This window comes from Pithys albifrons, chromosome 13 (genome assembly GCF_047495875.1).
Source record: "Pithys albifrons albifrons isolate INPA30051 chromosome 13, PitAlb_v1, whole genome shotgun sequence".
NCBI classification, from domain to species: domain Eukaryota; kingdom Metazoa; phylum Chordata; class Aves; order Passeriformes; family Thamnophilidae; genus Pithys; species Pithys albifrons.
The window spans coordinates 19,780,567-19,798,061 of record NC_092470.1 but is presented as its reverse complement, the minus strand read 5'-3'; the positions used below and the strand labels follow the sequence as shown (position 1 = coordinate 19,798,061).

The window sequence follows — 17,495 nt, the reverse complement described above, 5'->3', positions numbered from 1 at the left end:
ACTGAACTAGAGGGGAAGAAGAAAGTATTTAGGTTTTAATAATTTATGGACAGCATCAGCAAGGGAATTTCTGGAATGATATTTAAAAGAATTCAGCACACTGTCTTTAGTCTGAAAGGTGAGCTTTTATCACATATAAAATATTTTGTTAACTCCTACACGTTCACAATCGGGTAAAAACAATTCTTATTAAAATAGACATTTAGCTTATTAAAAGAACTCTTGAATATTTAAATAAATGCTTTTAGAAACATCCCCCAAGCACTCGTGAGCAGTGAAGAGAGGCAGTGAAGAGGGGCAGTGAAGAGGGGCAGTGAAGGAGCAGCACGGGCAGCTCAGGCTGTGATGTCGGCCGACACGTCCAGCAGCGCCAGCTCCCGGATCTCCTCCAGCAGCTGGTACAGGCTGGGGCCCTTGGTCTGGCAGAACTCCTGGTACTCCTCCTGCAGCAGCTCCCCCGTGCCTCTCTCCTGGGCTCGCTGGGCCTGCCCTGCGCCCTCACTGACCGCCCTCCCCACATCCGCTCTCGCCGCGGGGCAGCTCCTGAGCGCGGCCGCCGTGTCCGCGCCGCGGTGGGGCCTGTTCCGCAGGATCTCCAGCCTGATGGTGTCGGCGTGGCAGCGCGAGCTCTGCACCAGGATTCTCACCTGCAAGGCAATGTGAGTTTGGGTTCTTCAAATTTCTGATGGTGCTTTTTGCTTTTCCTCCCCTCCGGTTAAACACTCACTGTGATGTGATCAAAAAGGCTCAGTGTAAGTGATTCTCCCGTGGTTGTGGTGGAGGTGATTTTACTCTGGGAGCGCTGGAGTGATCCAGGCTTCCACTCACAGCTCCCGGCCCCTCCACAGGACAGGACTAAGCCCTCCTTGTTCTTCATGTACGCAGCACCTTTGATTCCATATCTACAAAACACAGAGCACACAGAAGGTCTTCTAACCATTTTCACCCTTATCAGTTCTCTGGTTTTGAATCCCAGACTGGCTGGGATTACAGAAAAGGGACACGAAGGGCAAGCACAGCACTCTGAGAATGCTGCTGCAGGACCAGGGAGGGGCTGTCGGGGACACCCAGGGACACATGGAAACATGGACACAGTGACCGAGGAGCTTGGAGAGCAGTGAAGCACAAGTGAAATAATGATCCATTATCCTAGTGCTGGGTGGGGCCTGGAATGGCTCAGTGATGGCAGAAGAGCAGCTTTACAGGTTTCTCCAGACAGCACAGTGAGGAGGGAGATCTCCATGAAAAAGAGTTCCTTGAAGACCAGCAGCCTGTTTTCCCTGGGCTCTCCCTAAGGAAGCTTTTCCTGGCTGGGGAGATTCTGGCTCTTTGGCCACACAGCCAGCCCTCTGGAATGCTGGAGATGACAGGCTGGTTTATATCCAGGCTCAGTCCCAGGCCAGGATCAAGCAGCCCCTGCTGTATTCATGAAACTCCAGGTACTCACATAATGGTTTGCTCTGCCTGCTATCCCTGTACAATTTTTTCAGGGGTCTTCAAAATACAGATTTAAAAGCTCAAATTAAAATGTAATGTTAGTTTCATGCAAAGAGCTGCTTCCTGCTGGCACTTCCCAGAGTCCAGTTGCCACAGACAGCACCATGGGGATGGTTCTGCCACCCTTCTCTGTCCCCTGTGAGGAGGGGCTGTTCCAAAGGTGCTCCCAGCCTGCAGTGATGGGAAAACCACTGGGGAATGTGTGGCTGTGTGGTTTGGGAAATCAGTTTCTATTGTCTAAAAAACAAGGAATGGAGGGAATATTCCATTGTTCTGCACTAGCAGCTGGTTGGGCAAAAGGTGTGTCAGTGCTGGGATCAATACAGAGGGTGTAGGACAGGCTGAGAATTTCCTGACAGGAACTGCTGCTCGAGCCAAGGCACAGACCTGCACTGCTGAGGAGGGACGGCACAGAGCTGAAACAGCCACTGCTCAGCACCAGCCCCTGCTGTGGGAACACTTCTGTGACACCCAGGTCTCATTCTGGAGCCTGTTCCAAGCCCCAGGGGCTCACCTGGGCACGAAGACGAGCACGCCATTGGTGCGGATGGAGTAGATGACACCGTCGGCCACACAGCGCTCGTCGGCCTCGGGGCTGCTGTCCCTGAAGTACATGCACTGGAAGAGCTCTGTGGACTGTTTCTGGGCACGCTGGGCAGCCTGTGAACACCCCACAGAAGGAGAAGACAAAACACATACATAAATATTTCAGCAAGTGTGTTTGGCTTTCATTTCCACAGCTTTTTTCCGATTATTCACTCCCTTACTTTTCCCCCTAGACAAATCACATCTAAAAGGAAATCCTATATGTAGTACAGTGAAGGTTGAACTCACTGTTACTACAACTCTGAGAAGAAAACTGTTATTTAAAAAACCCCAAAGCACTACCAATAAACCCACAGTGATCCCACATCATCACGGTGACCCCAAACTGCAGTCAGGACAGGTATCCCATTCCCTGGGGCAGCACACAGACGTGGAGAATCCCACAGGGACCGCCTTACCCTGTTCCTGTTATTAATGTGCCTGCACAGCTCCTCCAGATCCTTGTTGCTGATGACACTGTCCTTGCCCTGCCCTGCAGTTCCCCCCAGAGTGGCTGCCAGCAGCAGCCGGTGCACCACGATGTCCGCGTACCTCCGGATGGGAGAGGTGAAGTGCGTGTACTTCTCCAGGGCGAGTCCTGCCAGGGAAGGGAGCAGAGAGCAGCAATCACAGCCATGCTCTGCCTCCCCCACGGCTCACACACAACAGGCACTGCACAAACGTGGCCAGATACCATAGTGGTGAAACTGCTCCTCGGGACAAGAGCCAGTGGAGAAGTACAGGGCGTTGGCCATGGCGTGGGTGGCCATGGAGCGCAGCAGCTTGTTCACTATCGGGTCCGAGGGGTCCTCTGCTCTGTCCAGGGACTCGGCCAGTGCTTTGTTAGACCTGGCAAAAAAGTGTGAATTCTGAAGCAAATGACACCACCCCTGCTCATAATGGTCTGTAGTTAATAACAGCACACGAAACCAATGAGAAATTAGTAGTTATTAATACAGAAATGGCAATCGGCATGATAAGGAAATTTCCACCAACTCCGCTCCAGGAAAATGTTTAGGGAAAAGCCAGTTTGAACCAACAGGCCTGTGTGCTGGAAGCTGGAGCAGCAGGGACTGGAGCAAAGCCCTTCCTGTGCAGTGCAGAGCAGAGCAGTGAGCTGCCCTGAACCCCTGCTGTCCAGCACAAAGGGGACACCCAAGTGACAGAGGCCCTGCTGGTGCCCCTCGCTCCCTGTGATGCCCAGACATCATTCTCCCAACGTGGTGAAGTTCACCTTCTCTTATTATCTCGACCAAGTAATTCTGAATTATTTGTAGTTATTGCAAATGACTACATTGCACAGAATTAACATGATTTAACCCAGTACTCTCTTACACAGGAACTCTGGTGCAAACAAGGCTCCTGCAGAGCTCACCCACTGCACAAAGACTGAACAAATACTTTTTTGGATAGGTCTGAAATGATTCAGCCTCTGCCACTGGCAGCACAGCAGTTTCTGCTGGTCAGAACATCATCATAAAGGTTATGATAATATTTTTAAGACTTGCTCTGCAGTGCCTGTTATCACTGACACTCAGAGCTGGAGTTGGTAACACGGCCAAGTAGTCAATTGCTGAACTCAAAGACCTTAATTAACCAAAGCTACCGTGTGTCTATGGAGAAGCCTTTGGCGCTGGCACATTCCCGGAGCTCAGCGAAGAATTCCTGCCGTGGGGGCGGGTGTTGACGCAGCAAAGCCTGGTGGGGGAAATCCTGGGAAATTCTTTTCGCCACCCAGTGGTTGGCCAGGATCATACACTCTGCCACAGTCTCGTGCACCTCCAGGGGCTGCCTGGGGATGAGGTCCTGGATGTTCCGCTTCTCATCCAGCTGCACTCGGATCTCTATCCCTTCCAGCTCCAGCGCTCCGCAGCTGTCCCGCTGCGCTCTGACGTGCCGCGCTATCTCCGTGAGTTTGGACAGTGCCCACACCAGCTTGGACAGCCTCTCCTGCCTCGTGCCCTCCTCCAGGTGCTGCAGCTCCGGGATGTGCTCCCCGGCACTGGGGGCTCCGTCCAGCAGGGCCTGCGCTGTCTCGTACTCCAGCTTGTAGGCGGAGCGTATGATGGTCCTGCGGTACCGCACCCGCAGCACCTCGAGGGATCCCTCCTGCAGCTCCCACAGGACACTCACAGCGTACCTGAAAGCCAAGAGCACACTGCCCAACAGCTCTGGGGACTTAACACTCCAAACCATCACAATTTTCCAAACTTAATTCTCTTTTTGTTACCAGAAGCATCGTGATGAAACTGGTGCTCAGCGACACCACTAATTATTTTCAGTCTCATGTATGACAACTTAATAAATGAGGACCAGCTACATCAGCAGTATTTCAATCCAGCTGCTTTAAGCCAGGGGAACCCTGAGATACAAGGTCACATCTGTTTTAAAGCACAGCTACGCTGCAATGGTTATTGTTATCCATTTTTATTTTATTAATCAGATGCATCCATTATGACCATCTCAGCATATCCTCAGGCCAGGCACCAACTGACCCTGGAAATGGAAATAAAATGGGGTAATGGTCTGTTTGAGGAAAGGACAATTGTAGAAAATGGGACTATTCACATGGATGCATTTCTTGGCAGCAATACTGAGTAACACTCCACAAAAGTGATCATGGAATTAGAGCTGAACATTGGACATTCAGTGTTAACCACCACTGAAAAAAAGGTTTGTAGGATAAATCATTCAGGTGCTCTCTGGAAACCTCAGCAGGGGAGGTTTCAACACAGGTAGGAAACCTTGTTTTGCTTCACAGTTATTCTGTCAGTAGTTACTTTCATCCAAGAAAATATTTGACAGTGATGAAAGATAAATATTACAAGAGCTCTCAAGTGGGGAAATGTGTCAATGAGTGATTTCAGGAATGCATTTTTTCTGTTTAAAGAAAAAACCCAACCCCAGCTGTCTCCATGATTTCCTGTTATGTTTTGAATCTTGGATTACATTGTGTTCAGCTGGATTTTGCTCACACAAAATGCTTCAGTGCACACAGGCATTTTGGCTGAGTAAACCATCAGGGTATTCCATCACCCTCCCTGCCTATGGCAGTAATGAAAGCTGTTTTTTAATGTACACTGTTCTTGCACTTGAGGATTTAATAACAATGCAAAAACATCCAACCAGCTGACAAATCCTGATGAAGTTCCTTGTGCAAACCTCCTCCCCCAGAAGCACTGGCAAAAGCCTTACCTGTCCACGCCACTGCGCAGCGAGCACAGGTCAGCGCTCAGCACGTGGGGCAGCATGTCATAGCGCCGGTCTGCCAGGTAGCACGTGGTGGCCCTGGGGACAGAACACAGCCCTGCTCGTGGTGGCCCTGGGGACACAGCACACCCACTGCAGTGCCCACCATGCCCTGGGGACACAGCACACCCACTGCAGTGCTCACCATGCCCTGGGGACAGAACATACCCACTGCTCATGGTGGCCCTGGGGACACAGCACACCCTCTGCTCATGGTGGCCCTGGGGACAGAGCACACCTCCTGCAGTGCCTACCATGCCCTGGGGACAGAGCACACCCCCTGCTCATGGTGGCCCTGGGGACACAGCACACCCTCTGCTCATGGTGGCCCTGGGGACACAGCACACCCCCTGCTGTGCCCACCATGCCGTGGGGACAGAACATACCCTCTGCTGTGCCCACCATGCCCTGGGGACAGAACACTGCCCTGATCATGGTGGCCCTGGGGACGGACAGAACACACCCTCTGCTCATGGTGGCCCTGGGGACAGAGCACACCCCCTGCTCATGATGGCTCTGGGGACAGAACACACCCACTGCTCATGATGGCTCTGGGGACAGAACACACCCACTGCTCATGATGGCTCTGGGGACAGAACACACCCCCTGCTGTGCCCACCATGCCCTGGGGACAGAGCACACCCACTGTCTGTGGTGGCCCTGGGGACAGAGCACACCCTTTGCTCATGGTGGCCCTGGGGACAGAGCACACCCCCTGCTCGTGGTGGCCCTGGGGACAGAGCACACCCCCTGCTCGTGGTGGCCCTGGGGACAGAGCACACCCCCTTGCAGAGAGCCACCTGTGGAATGTGGGATACCTTGTGGCCAGTAGAATGTTTCCATGTATGCCTGGTGAACTGACTAACCAATGGTGTGATGGCACATTATACACAAGAGTAGATAAAAGGGGAAGCTGTAACTAAACGCTAATTGCTCAGCCTTCTGATCAAGCCTTCTGCTGCTGCTGTGTCTGATCCCTTCTAGCATCATTAGCACCCCCTTACCTCGACAACCCAAGAGCCCCAGGAGCTTCCCACCCTGCAGGGATCCCTCCCCTCACCTGGCTCTGGCCTCCACGTCGGTGCAGGAGTTGGGTGGCACGAAGTGGGTGACGTCTGCGATGTGCACGCCCAGCTCCAGGCCCCCCCCGGGCAGCGCCCGCACCGACAGCGCGTCGTCCACGTCCTCGCAGCCCCGCGGGTCGATGCTGAACACCAAGTGCGTGGCCCTCAAGTCCAGGCGGTTTTTCTCCTCCTCAGGACTCACTTTCCAGGGACTCTTTGAAGAGCTCGTGGGCATTTCGCTCATCTGTACAAAAATATTGTTGGTGAACACAGATTTAAGTGTTTTCTACCCCAAAAAAGGCAACAAATTAGAGTTAATTGGTGTTTCAAATTCTCCTTCCCTTGCATTTTCCAAGTTAGTCTATTCCATTTACTTTATGGATTGAAAAGAATTCTCTGTGTATCAATAACCACTGAGATCCCTGTGGCTGATACTGCAGCTCTGACAAACATAAGCACTGCAATTGGTTTCTTACATTCTTTTTCTTTCAATTAATGGTAGGCATAATCAAAATGGTTATCTGTGAGACTTGGGTTGAAGACAAAGATTTAAGACAATGATTTTGGTAGGACCAGGCCTTTAGCATCAATACCATAACAACAGTAATATCTTAAAAATCTATCTCAAATTAGAATTAAGACTTTATAATCTTATCCTTATAAAGAACAGATTATTTTAAGATCACTCTTGGCTTGAAAATTTGTAGTATCTCCAGAGCCACTGACCTAAAAGATTCCAGAAAAATAAAATATCAATATTTTTCAGCTTTCAAAACCCCATTAGCAATGAAGACATTCAGCTGTGAGAGGGTCCCTCTCTTGAGAAACAAGAAATGAACAGAAAAGAAGTGTGTGATCCCAGAGACAGACCTGGATTTCTGAGAAAGGGGCAGCACAAATGCTGTTCTCCACCAGGATGGCTGCGATTTCCCCCTCCAGGTCTCCAATTCTTCCCAGGACTCGCACGAAGTGTCCGTTTGGATACAGAGAGGTCGACTCCCAGGAATCGATTCGCACCACAACTCTGTGCTCCTGCAGGGGAACATTGGAGTGAGACACTGGAGTGAGGACAGGGAGCTCTGTGCTCCTGCAGGACACACTGGAGTGAGAACAGGGAGCTCTGTGCTCCTGCAGGGACACCTCTGTGAGAACAGGTTGCTCTGTGCTCCTGCAGGGACATCTCTGTAAGAACAGGGAGCTCTGTGCTCCTGCAGGGACACCTCTGTGAGGACAGGGAGCTCTGTGCTCCTGCAGGGACACCTCTGTGAGGACAGGGAGCTCTGTGCTCCTGCAGGGACACCTCCGTGAGGACAGGGAGCTCTGAGCTCCTGCAGGACACACTGGAGTGAGGACAGGGAACTCTGTGCTCCTGCAGGACACACTGGAGTGAGGACAGGGAGCTCTGTGCTCCTGCAGGACACACTGGAGTGAGGACAGGGAGCTCTGTGCTCCTGCAGGACACACTGGAGTGAGGACAGGGAGCTCTGTGCTCCTGCAGGACACACTGGTGTGAGGACAGGGAGCTCTGTGCTCCTGCAGGGCCACACTGGAGTGAGGACAGGGAGCTCTGTGCTCCTGCAGGGACATCTCTGTGAGGACAGGGAGCTCTGTTCTCCTGCAGGACACACTGGAGTGAGGACAGGGAGCTCTGTGCTCCTGCAGGACACACTGGAGTGAGGACAGGGAGCTCTGTGCTCCTGCAGGACACACTGGAGTGAGGACAGGGAGCTCTGTGCTCCTGCAGGACACACTGGAGTGAGGACAGGGAGCTCTGTGCTCCTGCAGGGACACCTCTGTGAGGACAGGGAGCTCTGTGCTCCTGCAGGACACACTGGAGTGAGGACAGGGAGCTCTGTGCTCCTGCAGGACACACTGGAGTGAGGACAGGGAGCTCTGTGCTCCTGCAGGGACACCTCTGTGAGGACAGGGAGCTCTGTGCTCCTGCAGGACACACTGGAGTGAGGACAGGGAGCTCTGTGCTCCTGCAGGGACACCTCTGTGAGGACAGGGAGCTCTGTGCTCCTGCAGGGACACCTCTGTGAGGACAGGGAGCTCTGTGCTCCTGCAGGACACACTGGAGTGAGGACAGGGAGCTCTGTGCTCCTGCAGGGACACCTCTGTGAGGACAGGGAGCTCTGTGCTCCTGCAGGGACACCTCTGTGAGGACAGGGAGCTCTGTGCTCCTGCAGGACACACTGGAGTGAGGACAGGGAGCTCTGTGCTCCTGCAGGGACACCTCTGTGAGGACAGGGAGCTCTGTGCTCCTGCAGGACACACTGGAGTGAGGACAGGGAGCTCTGTGCTCCTCTAGGGACACAGGTGTGACAACACTGAGCTCTGTGCTCCTGCAGGGGCACCTCTGTGAGAACAGGGAGCTCTGTGCTCCTGCAGGGACATCTCTGTGAGAACAGTGAACTCCCAGATGTGCAGGAACACAGAACAGAGAATCACTTCTCTCTCACATTACCTGCAGTGCTTCAGCCTGCTGGGTACTGATCCGGATTTTGGGAATTCGGTAATCCCAAGGTGTCACAAGGACCTTCTGAGCATTTCTGCCCTGGGATTGGGTCTCTTCTTTCGAGGGGAAAGTGACCACATAATCCCTCCAGTTCTTCTGAGTGATTCCAACAACCTTACCTTTGAATAAAGAACACTGCAAATCAAAGACTTCAACAGGAAAGCAAGAATGTGGGAGGCAGAGTGACTGTTTTGTAACATAATATGAACTGATGTGTCCTGAAATCTGTGCTACAATTGCCAACAACATATGGTGTGCAGACAATACAAGTGTGTTATAAATTATCGTTGGCACAGCCAGATTTTAACGAGCTTTTATTTATGTGGAGACTCTCTCATTGTATAGATTTCAACTGATACAGTCCATAAATTATTCAGAGATCCCCAGTGCTGCCGGAATGTGGCCAATTCTAGTAAAAAATAGAGAATTTTTAATAAGAGAGAGCAAAGCCAATCATCATTTCCTTGCAGAAAGAGAATTAACCTCTTAAAACTTTTAACTCTGACCTCAACAAACTTGTAAGATGTACACAGGTAGGTCACACTGAGATACTTTTTCCCCTAACAATTTTTTTTCATTATTTACCAGCAAGGCATTAAAAGGATGGTGTGTCCTTACCTGTGGGCATGGGGTCACCTGTGGTGTCTGCAGGTGCTTTATCCTCACTCTCATTTTCACAGAGGGCAACAGTCCTGCCCTTCCACTCCTGCAGAGGGAGCAGCTCCACAACAACCACATCCCCGTGGATTGCACGGTTCCGAGCTTTGGCCCCATAAATAAGGATGTCACTCTCAAGTTCTGTATTTAAAATAAAAGCAACAGAACTATAATCTGCCAAAAAAATTCAAATCCCTCCACTCTCAGCAGCATTCTGCTGAAATAACAGCAAATTACATTTGCACTGTGATTGCTTCCAGAAAGGACTACTGGCAAGTAATTAATACTGCAAGGAAATTAAAACATTTTCCTCTTTTTTTTTTCTTTTAAAGGATACATTAAGCAATTCTGTAAATGAACTCCTGGAGAAAAATCAGCAGAGACTGGGAGGAGTTCATTGTTCTTAGGCAACAGGTTTAAAAATGCACAACACTGTCAAATTGTGGGAACCACTGCCACAGGATTCTGGGCCAGGTTCAGAACAAACCAAGCTTTTAAAAATAATTAGTATATTGAGCACAGGTTTGACTGCAGGGTCTGTCACAAGAACATGTCAAAGAATTTATTAGTGAGAGCTGAGACAAGTGAGAGCTGTGCAAGGACAATGGAATGATCCTTCTAAGGTGTTTATCAGTAACTCCTGTCAGAAAGACAACACTCTGTTTGGATTAGTTTGATCCAAAGGACATTTTGCTTATTATGTTCACAATGACCAGTTTCCCAATCCTGCCATCATCAACGTGAACACTTAGTGCAGTCAAATAATGGGCCACCTGAAGTCAGGGCAAAGCACAGTTTGCATCAGCATTCCCCTCCAGAGCTCCAGGGAAACCCAGGAGTGGGACAAGAGCCCCAGACAAGGCCAAAGGTGCTAAGAAAGAGGAAGGACATAAAGACTATTATTGTATTTGCTCCCAAGGCCTCCTTTCCAGCTCCTGAAAATGACCCAAGCACTGCAGTATCTCAGCTTTAATCCTGTTTAACAACTGCACAGCTACATCCACATGGTTCCTTCCAGGGCTTCAAGCAAAACCCACAGAGCCAAGAAGGCTCTGAGTAAATCCCCCCAGTGTTTCCTCACCTGTGTCTTTGCTGCCAAACCCCTGAAGTCGAACAAAAGCTTCCAGCTGTGCCCGGTGCTTGTTGACATTCAGTGTGCCCTGAAAGAAAACACCACACCCATCAGTGCAATGAAACACTCACACCTCTGAACAGCCAAGCCTGAAGTATAAAATTCGGGGGGTTACCATTATTTTTGCATAAATTAGTTGTTTTTATTGATATGTAGGTTAATTTGAACACAACTGTTCTCACTATAGGAGGAGAATGTAGGATGCAGAGTTTGAACTACTCACTCCTGGAAAAGAATGGTAAATTCTTATAAATGCTCAGTTTATTTCTAAGCTGATAAAGGTCATTTTAGTCCAAGCACAGCAGTGTAAGATTATTTCTGCTGACTGCCCTAACACAGAATTGGCATTATTCCAACAAGGAAGAAAAACCTCAGCCTCTCTGTTTGTATTTTATTCCTCTCTTACTGCTGAAATTGCCAAGAAAGGAACAAATTACTGCCTCTAATTCTTTAAATTATTTTTAAGAGAAAGACACTTGTCCACCAACAATCCATATTTAGGCCTTGAACAGCCATAAACACATAAATTAATTTCATTGACTGAGAGAGATCTGGCCAAATGAAGTAAGAACTGCTGCTTTGGTGCAGCTTTATTTATATTAAAGAATAAGCTCCATCTGATTCAAATCACACCTGGTTTCTCAATTTACAGGTACATCAAATATCAACCTGAAGAAAAATCCACAGCAAATTTAAAATCCTCAACAGCCAATTCTCAAAAACTTCTCCAAGACAAAGTAGGGGAAATATTTTGAAAATCCTAATCCCTTCCAACCTCTTACTCCTGTTTGTTTTCTTTCCCTCTTCCCACCACGGCAATATTTCTTTCTCTAACCAGTCTAATTCAGGCTGAAAGGACCAAGCCCAAGCCTGAATTGCTCAGTGTATGTTCTCTGTAGAAGAAATGACCTGCAGGTATCTTCCAGATTTGATCCCAGCCTCCAGGATTTCCAGAGGTAAGTGCTCAGGATATTCCTTCCCATGGTTCTCTTGGCTTTCACTCTCCCTTTCCCGCCGAGCTTGAAGGATCGAGTCAAAGAGTTCATGGGCAGCCTTTAAGTCAGGCCAGAAGTTATCCAGGTAATTCTGCATGCACAAACATAAACAGGAAAGTGTTTAGAGGTCTCTGTTCCTCTAATAATGCATTTGGAAAACCCATAATGGACATCAAACACCAAAGATTTACTCCAGATTCAACCTAACCCATTGCTAAACACAACCAAGGTAAATTAGTTTGGTCCTTTGATCCTCAACATCTTTCCACAGCTGAACATAAACATCCCACCCCCACATCCCACTGAATGAAACAGCATCAGATCAACAGCAGAATGAAGAATGAATTATCTGCTCAGGCACCACAGTCTCCTCAGTATTCCAGGCTGGAGTGAACTGGCAGGATGCTGCTGATGGATATTTAGGCTGCAGCTGCTCATGGACTGCAGACAGCTGGTAAGTACCTGCTCATTGCTCATCAACACCCAGCTCTTTAAAAACCAAGAAAACAATGAAAAGGGCTCCTAAGAAATATGACCTCTATCCTCAGGGCTGCTGTTTTTCTTTTCAGTTCTCTAGTTTTCTCACTGCCATCATTTTTTCTGACATTCCCATCAGTGACATCTTTGCTTTCTTTGATAAATGAAGACATGAGTGATCATCACATTTTCCTTAAATGTAAACTCTGAAATGATTTGCAATATGCTTTCATGTACTTGCTTCATCATTTTGAAGCAGCACAAAGGAAGCCTTCTATTTCTCTGGCATGTTACCTTGAAGGAAATCACAAACACTCCTTCTGTTTCATTTCCGTACTGCCTGATGGCATCTTCATCTTCTGTTACCATAACAACTGGCATCTGACCCAGGCAGTGACTGTAGTACCAGGCTGCTGCATTGTAAATATTCCTACAAAAGCAAAGGTTGAAACAAGATTTCTGGCACAGCTCACTTGCTACTTGCAAGGCTTTGTATAAACGAGATTTTGGTTTAGCACACACACTTTTGAGAGAGATGCACAAGCCACATAAACCTCTTAGCTGCAAAAATGTTTGTGTGCCACATAAGCCCCAGGAGATGAGAACAGAGGGAATCAGAATGTTTGCTCCCCAGCACATCCACTTGTGCCCACAAGTGCAACACAACAGATTGTTCCTCTGAGTGCAAGTTTGTAAAAACCAAGTGAAGCTGCCAAGACTCCAATGCTATGGTGGAACTTTAAAATTACCCACTTTTTTAGCATTATTGCATTTAATTCGGTGTATTTTATCTATTTTCCTAAGGAAACAATGTTGACACTTCCCTAACCATTAAAGCACAATCTGGACCTTCAGTGAGTGTGAACTTTTCCAAAGCCAAGCAGAGCAAGAGCATGAACTGTCAGTGCCCAGGGCATGCTCATATTCCTGAACACAAAGTCAGGAGGCTGCCCAGTGTGGCACTGCAGAGTCACCCCCAACCTGCTCTGCCATTTCTCCAAGGGTTCTGCCTTCTCTCTGGGCAAGTAGCAGTGCTGGTGGAACTCATTGGCAAACACGGTACAGTCGTGACGAGGATCCTTCAGGAGATTCCGTAACTTGTTGTACTGTCTGGAATATAAAAGAGATAAATACATTTTTGTGCTTTCTTTTGATAATGCTGTTTCAACTCCAGGGGAAAATACAGCTGAAGAACTCAAGGAAAACTCCTGTCATGCACAAAGAAATGCATTCATTAAATCATACCATTGATGATAAAATCTGAACCACCACCTGCAAGCAAGTTTTCCTGAGTTCCATCAGGAATGCTGCTGATTTTAAACATATTTGTTTTCCAGTGAGGCCCACAAAACATTGTAACATCAGGAACTTACCCAGTGAGCCCCATAAAACATCCTATGTGTTCAGGAACTTATTTTGTCATTTTGGGACAAGGGCTAGTTCTTGAAAAAGCATTTGTGCTTTAGAAATATAGGAAGGCCTTGATTACAAATTTTACTCTTAAATGCCATGGTGATACACAGGTTAATGTCTGGTGAGGTATCACAATATAGTATTAATTGCAATATAGTATTAATTGCTCCCCAGAGAAAAGTGCTCAGCCATCAACAGAGCAACCCCAAACCTGTCCATAATCTACTTGTGGCACATGGTGTATCATTACTGCAAAGTCTCATTAATTCCTGTCACAAGCCATCTGATTAATTAATAATGTTACAGGTTTAATATCGCTCCTATCAAGTGTTAACTATGCCAGGCATTGATGTCCATGGATCCCAAAGGACCCCAGTTCTTCCCCTTCTGTAAAATTACATTAAGACACTTGAAAGACCTAAAGACAAATGATACATTTTTCAAAGTCAGTATTTTTATTTCAATCTAAATAAAAAATGAGTTGTTACAGGGTAAGTACCTGCGTCCTTTTTGATGCTGCACAGCCTGACATGCTGTTTGCATGAAAATAATTCCTTTCAGCTCTGGAAACTCGAGAATCTCCAGGTACTCCTGCACAACTTTGCAGTCGGGCACAACGTAGTGTGTGACATCATCCGAGAGCAGTTTGCCATCTAAAAGAGAATTCAGAGATTAAAGGCTGAAATTTCCAGTTCTAATATTGGTTTCTTGAAAATACTTTCAGACACCAGGGAATTAAAGTTGTGTATCCCCCAAGGTGTCCATCTCTCCTCTCCTGCTGAACAAAGTTATGGCTGCTACAATACAATTCTGTGGCTGAGTCTCCAGATTTGTGACAGAAACCTTTTTGCATCCAGTGATGCCAAAATTTAGTGCAAATTCTACCCAAAGGAGTGAAAAAGAGCCCCACTAGTGATGAAAAGGCTGTAACTTGAAGAGTGCAGGTAACAGTTCTTTTTTCTCTGCTTCCTTATGAAAAAAGGGATTATACATGTGGCACAAAAAATGTTTTCATGGAATTTTCAAAGGGTGTAGAATCATGGGCAATTCTCTGTTCAACAACACCCATTTACAGCAGGCTCTTGTTGTGTATCTTTATATAAAAGAGCACAGGTAGGGGTACATGTGGAGAAAAACAATGTTACTGCAAAGAGAAGATGTTCTTGAACCTAAACTATTAACCATCATTGCTAATTTTCTCTAAAGAGACTCCTTCTCTTAGGAACATGCCATCAAAATACCACAGCCAGCCCATCACAGATGACACCTTAAAATGCACCTCAAAATTAATGAGTTTATTTGCTTTTGGTATTTCAAAGATTACCCAATAAACTTTCAGATGGGGGTGGAACTCTACTGTATTTTTTCTTTATGGTATTATAAACACTGAGCTGCTGAACTCACCAGAGTGCAGGCAAATAATACACAATAAAAGTACACAGATCTTGACAAGTCATGCTATTTTCCTGTCTTTTTTGGAAGCTGACACAGGACAACCTGTCAGTGAGCTGTGATCACTGGAAGTGTGGACCCAGTCAGCACAATTTGCAGACAGTCATTTGGCTTCATCTCACACCAAAGGATTATAATGGATGATGGCAGAATGCATACAGGAAAGCTAATATTTATTAATAATTCAGAACAGCATTAAAAGTGGAATGTCACTGGAAGATTTATGTAATCTGCCCATGCTCAGCTATCCTTGCCTAACCTACACATCTAGAACAGAGGAACTCCTAAGCAGGCACAGCTCACCCTTACAAGCACCTGCAGGTGTGATTTATCCAGGCAGTCCCTCACAGGGCAGGAAATAAATTTGCTCAGCACACTGTGTAGAGTCAGGAATGAAAACAAAAGGTCTCTTCACCTCTGGGTTACCTTCAATAATTATAAAGGGACATATTCTGACAGTCACCTACAGCACAAGTCACATTTAAGTGCAGAGGAGGGGAAGTTTGGCATGGCAGGAGAGGCAGGACTTTTTTCTGGCATGTGTTTTTAACTTATCCTTAGGGAATTCAATCCCAAATGCCATATATTAGGGAGCAGTAACTACCACTAGGCCTGACATCCTAGATAGCAACAATATACTACAATAACATAACTAATACAACTTCTGCCCTCAATTGCAACAGGCACCTAAACCAAAAGTGGCAACACCTCTGTCAATGACAATGCCAAAGAAAGAACAAAGAATTAAAATTCTCAACCTCTTCTTTCAGGCAAGCAAATAATTTGGTCTATTAGGTTAGATACTCTATGTGTCATTTGCCAGTTTCCTGCAGCAAATAAATCGTGCTGTTTAACAACAACAAAACCCCAAACTGAAGTATCAACCAAAGCTCAGGTGATGATCTATGATGCACATAAACAGCACCACAGTACGTAAAAACAACAACAAATGCAGACATCAGAGCCTGGCAGCCTTCCCGTGCCTGAAATGCCCTGATATAACACAGGCAATTACATTTAATTACTGAACAGAAAGAACTGCTGATGCAGAGTTACAGTCTCTTCAAGATAATGGCTTGGCCCCATTGTTATACTTAACAGGTATGTATAGAATTTAATGCGTGCTATAAACCACCACCCTGCAGAAATTAATGCGTTTTTTAAGGATCTTTTAAAACACGGGAGGTGTAAAAATTGAACAATCCTTCAGCCCTTTATCACTGCCTGTAAACTGCTCACAGTTAAACCCTGTAACAATCAACTTCGTGATTCCTCTCTCTTAACTAACGCATTGATTTCCGAAGGATCTTGCTTTGAAGGAAAAACAGCCACGATTTGGTTTTTCCAGGGCTTTTCAGCACTGTCTGAACACCCTTTCCTCAGGGATCACTCCCAGCCCAGGGATCACCCCCTTTCCCAGGGATCACTCCTTTCCCAGGCATCACCCCCTTTCCCAGGCATCACCCCAGTCAAGGGGATCATTCCCAGCCCAGGATCACCCCAGCCCAAGGATCATTCCCAGCCCAGGGATCACCCCAGTCAAGGGGATCACCCCCTTTCCCAGGGATCACCTCCATCCCAGGGATCACCCCATCCCAGGGATCACCCCAGCCCAGGGATCATTCCCAGCCCAGGGATCATTCCCAGCCCAGGGACCATCCCATCCCAGGGATCCCCCCCAGCCCAGGGATCATTCCCATCCCAGGGATCACCCCAGCCCAGGGATCATTCCCATCCCAGGGATCACCGCAGCCCAGGGATCCCCCCAGCCCAGGGATCATTCCCAGCCCAGGGATCATCCCAGCCCAGGGATCACCCCCAGCCCAGGGATCCCCCCAGCCCAGGGATCATTCCCAGCCCAGGGATCACCCCAGCCCAGGGATCATTCCCAGCCCAGGGATCCCCCCCAGCCCAGGGATCCCCCCCAGCCCAGGGATCCCCCCAGCCCAGGGATCATTCCCAGCCCAGGGATCCCCCCCAGCCCAGGGATCATTCCCAGCCCAGGGATCGCCCCAGCCCAGGGATCACTCCCAGCCCCGTGGTCTCCGCGCACACCCGGGCTCGGGGCAGCCCCAGACTCACGGCAGGCCCCGGCGGGGCGGCACAGCGCGGACCGGCACAGCGCGGACCGGCACGGCACGTCGGGGCGCAGGTAGTGCTCCCGCACCACCCGCACGGCGCGGCCCTGCTGCCCCCGCAGCTGCAGCACCTTCTCCGTGCGGAGCATCGGCCCGGAGACCCGCAGGGACCCGCAAGGACTCACAGGGACCGGCGGCCCCGAGGCCGCGGCTGCCGCGGCGCCTGCGCGGGGCGGGGCGCGAGGAACGGCCCCACTGAGGGGCGGGCTGAGGAACCGGGCGGGAGCGAGCCGGGCAGCCGGGACACGGCTGAGGGAACTGGGCGAGAGTGAGCCGGGCAGCCGGGCATGGCTGAGGGAACCGAGCTGGGCAGCCGGG

General features: G+C 48.7%; 1 protein-coding gene across 1 annotated transcript; it reads right to left on the bottom strand.

The window, feature by feature from the left end:
- Positions 1-82: 82 nt before the first annotated feature.
- On the bottom strand, positions 83-17,324 carry DIS3L (DIS3 like exosome 3'-5' exoribonuclease). The gene is made up of 17 exons (XM_071568203.1): positions 17,122-17,324; positions 14,087-14,240; positions 13,156-13,284; positions 12,469-12,604; positions 11,612-11,788; positions 10,652-10,730; positions 9,532-9,711; positions 8,863-9,032; positions 7,266-7,427; positions 6,392-6,639; positions 5,278-5,370; positions 3,689-4,222; positions 2,777-2,931; positions 2,502-2,680; positions 2,012-2,157; positions 728-902; positions 83-647 (listed from the first exon to the last, which is right to left on the bottom strand). Exons 1-17 carry the CDS (start codon positions 17,264-17,266, stop codon positions 336-338), a joined length of 3,174 nt encoding a protein of 1,057 aa, XP_071424304.1. The 5' UTR covers positions 17,267-17,324; the 3' UTR covers positions 83-335.
- Positions 17,325-17,495: the final 171 nt, after the last annotated feature.

Coding starts and splice junctions, on each gene's coding strand:
- DIS3L (XM_071568203.1), bottom strand. CDS start 17,266: ATGCTCCGCACGGAGAAGGTGCTGCAGCTGCGGGGGCAGCAGGGCCGC. Junction 13,285..14,086: donor CAGCATCAAAAAGGACGCAG/GTACTTACCCTG, acceptor TTTATATTCCAG/ACAGTACAACAAGTTACGGA. Junction 2,158..2,501: donor ACATTAATAACAGGAACAGG/GTAAGGCGGTCC, acceptor GGGTGTTCACAG/GCTGCCCAGCGTGCCCAGAA.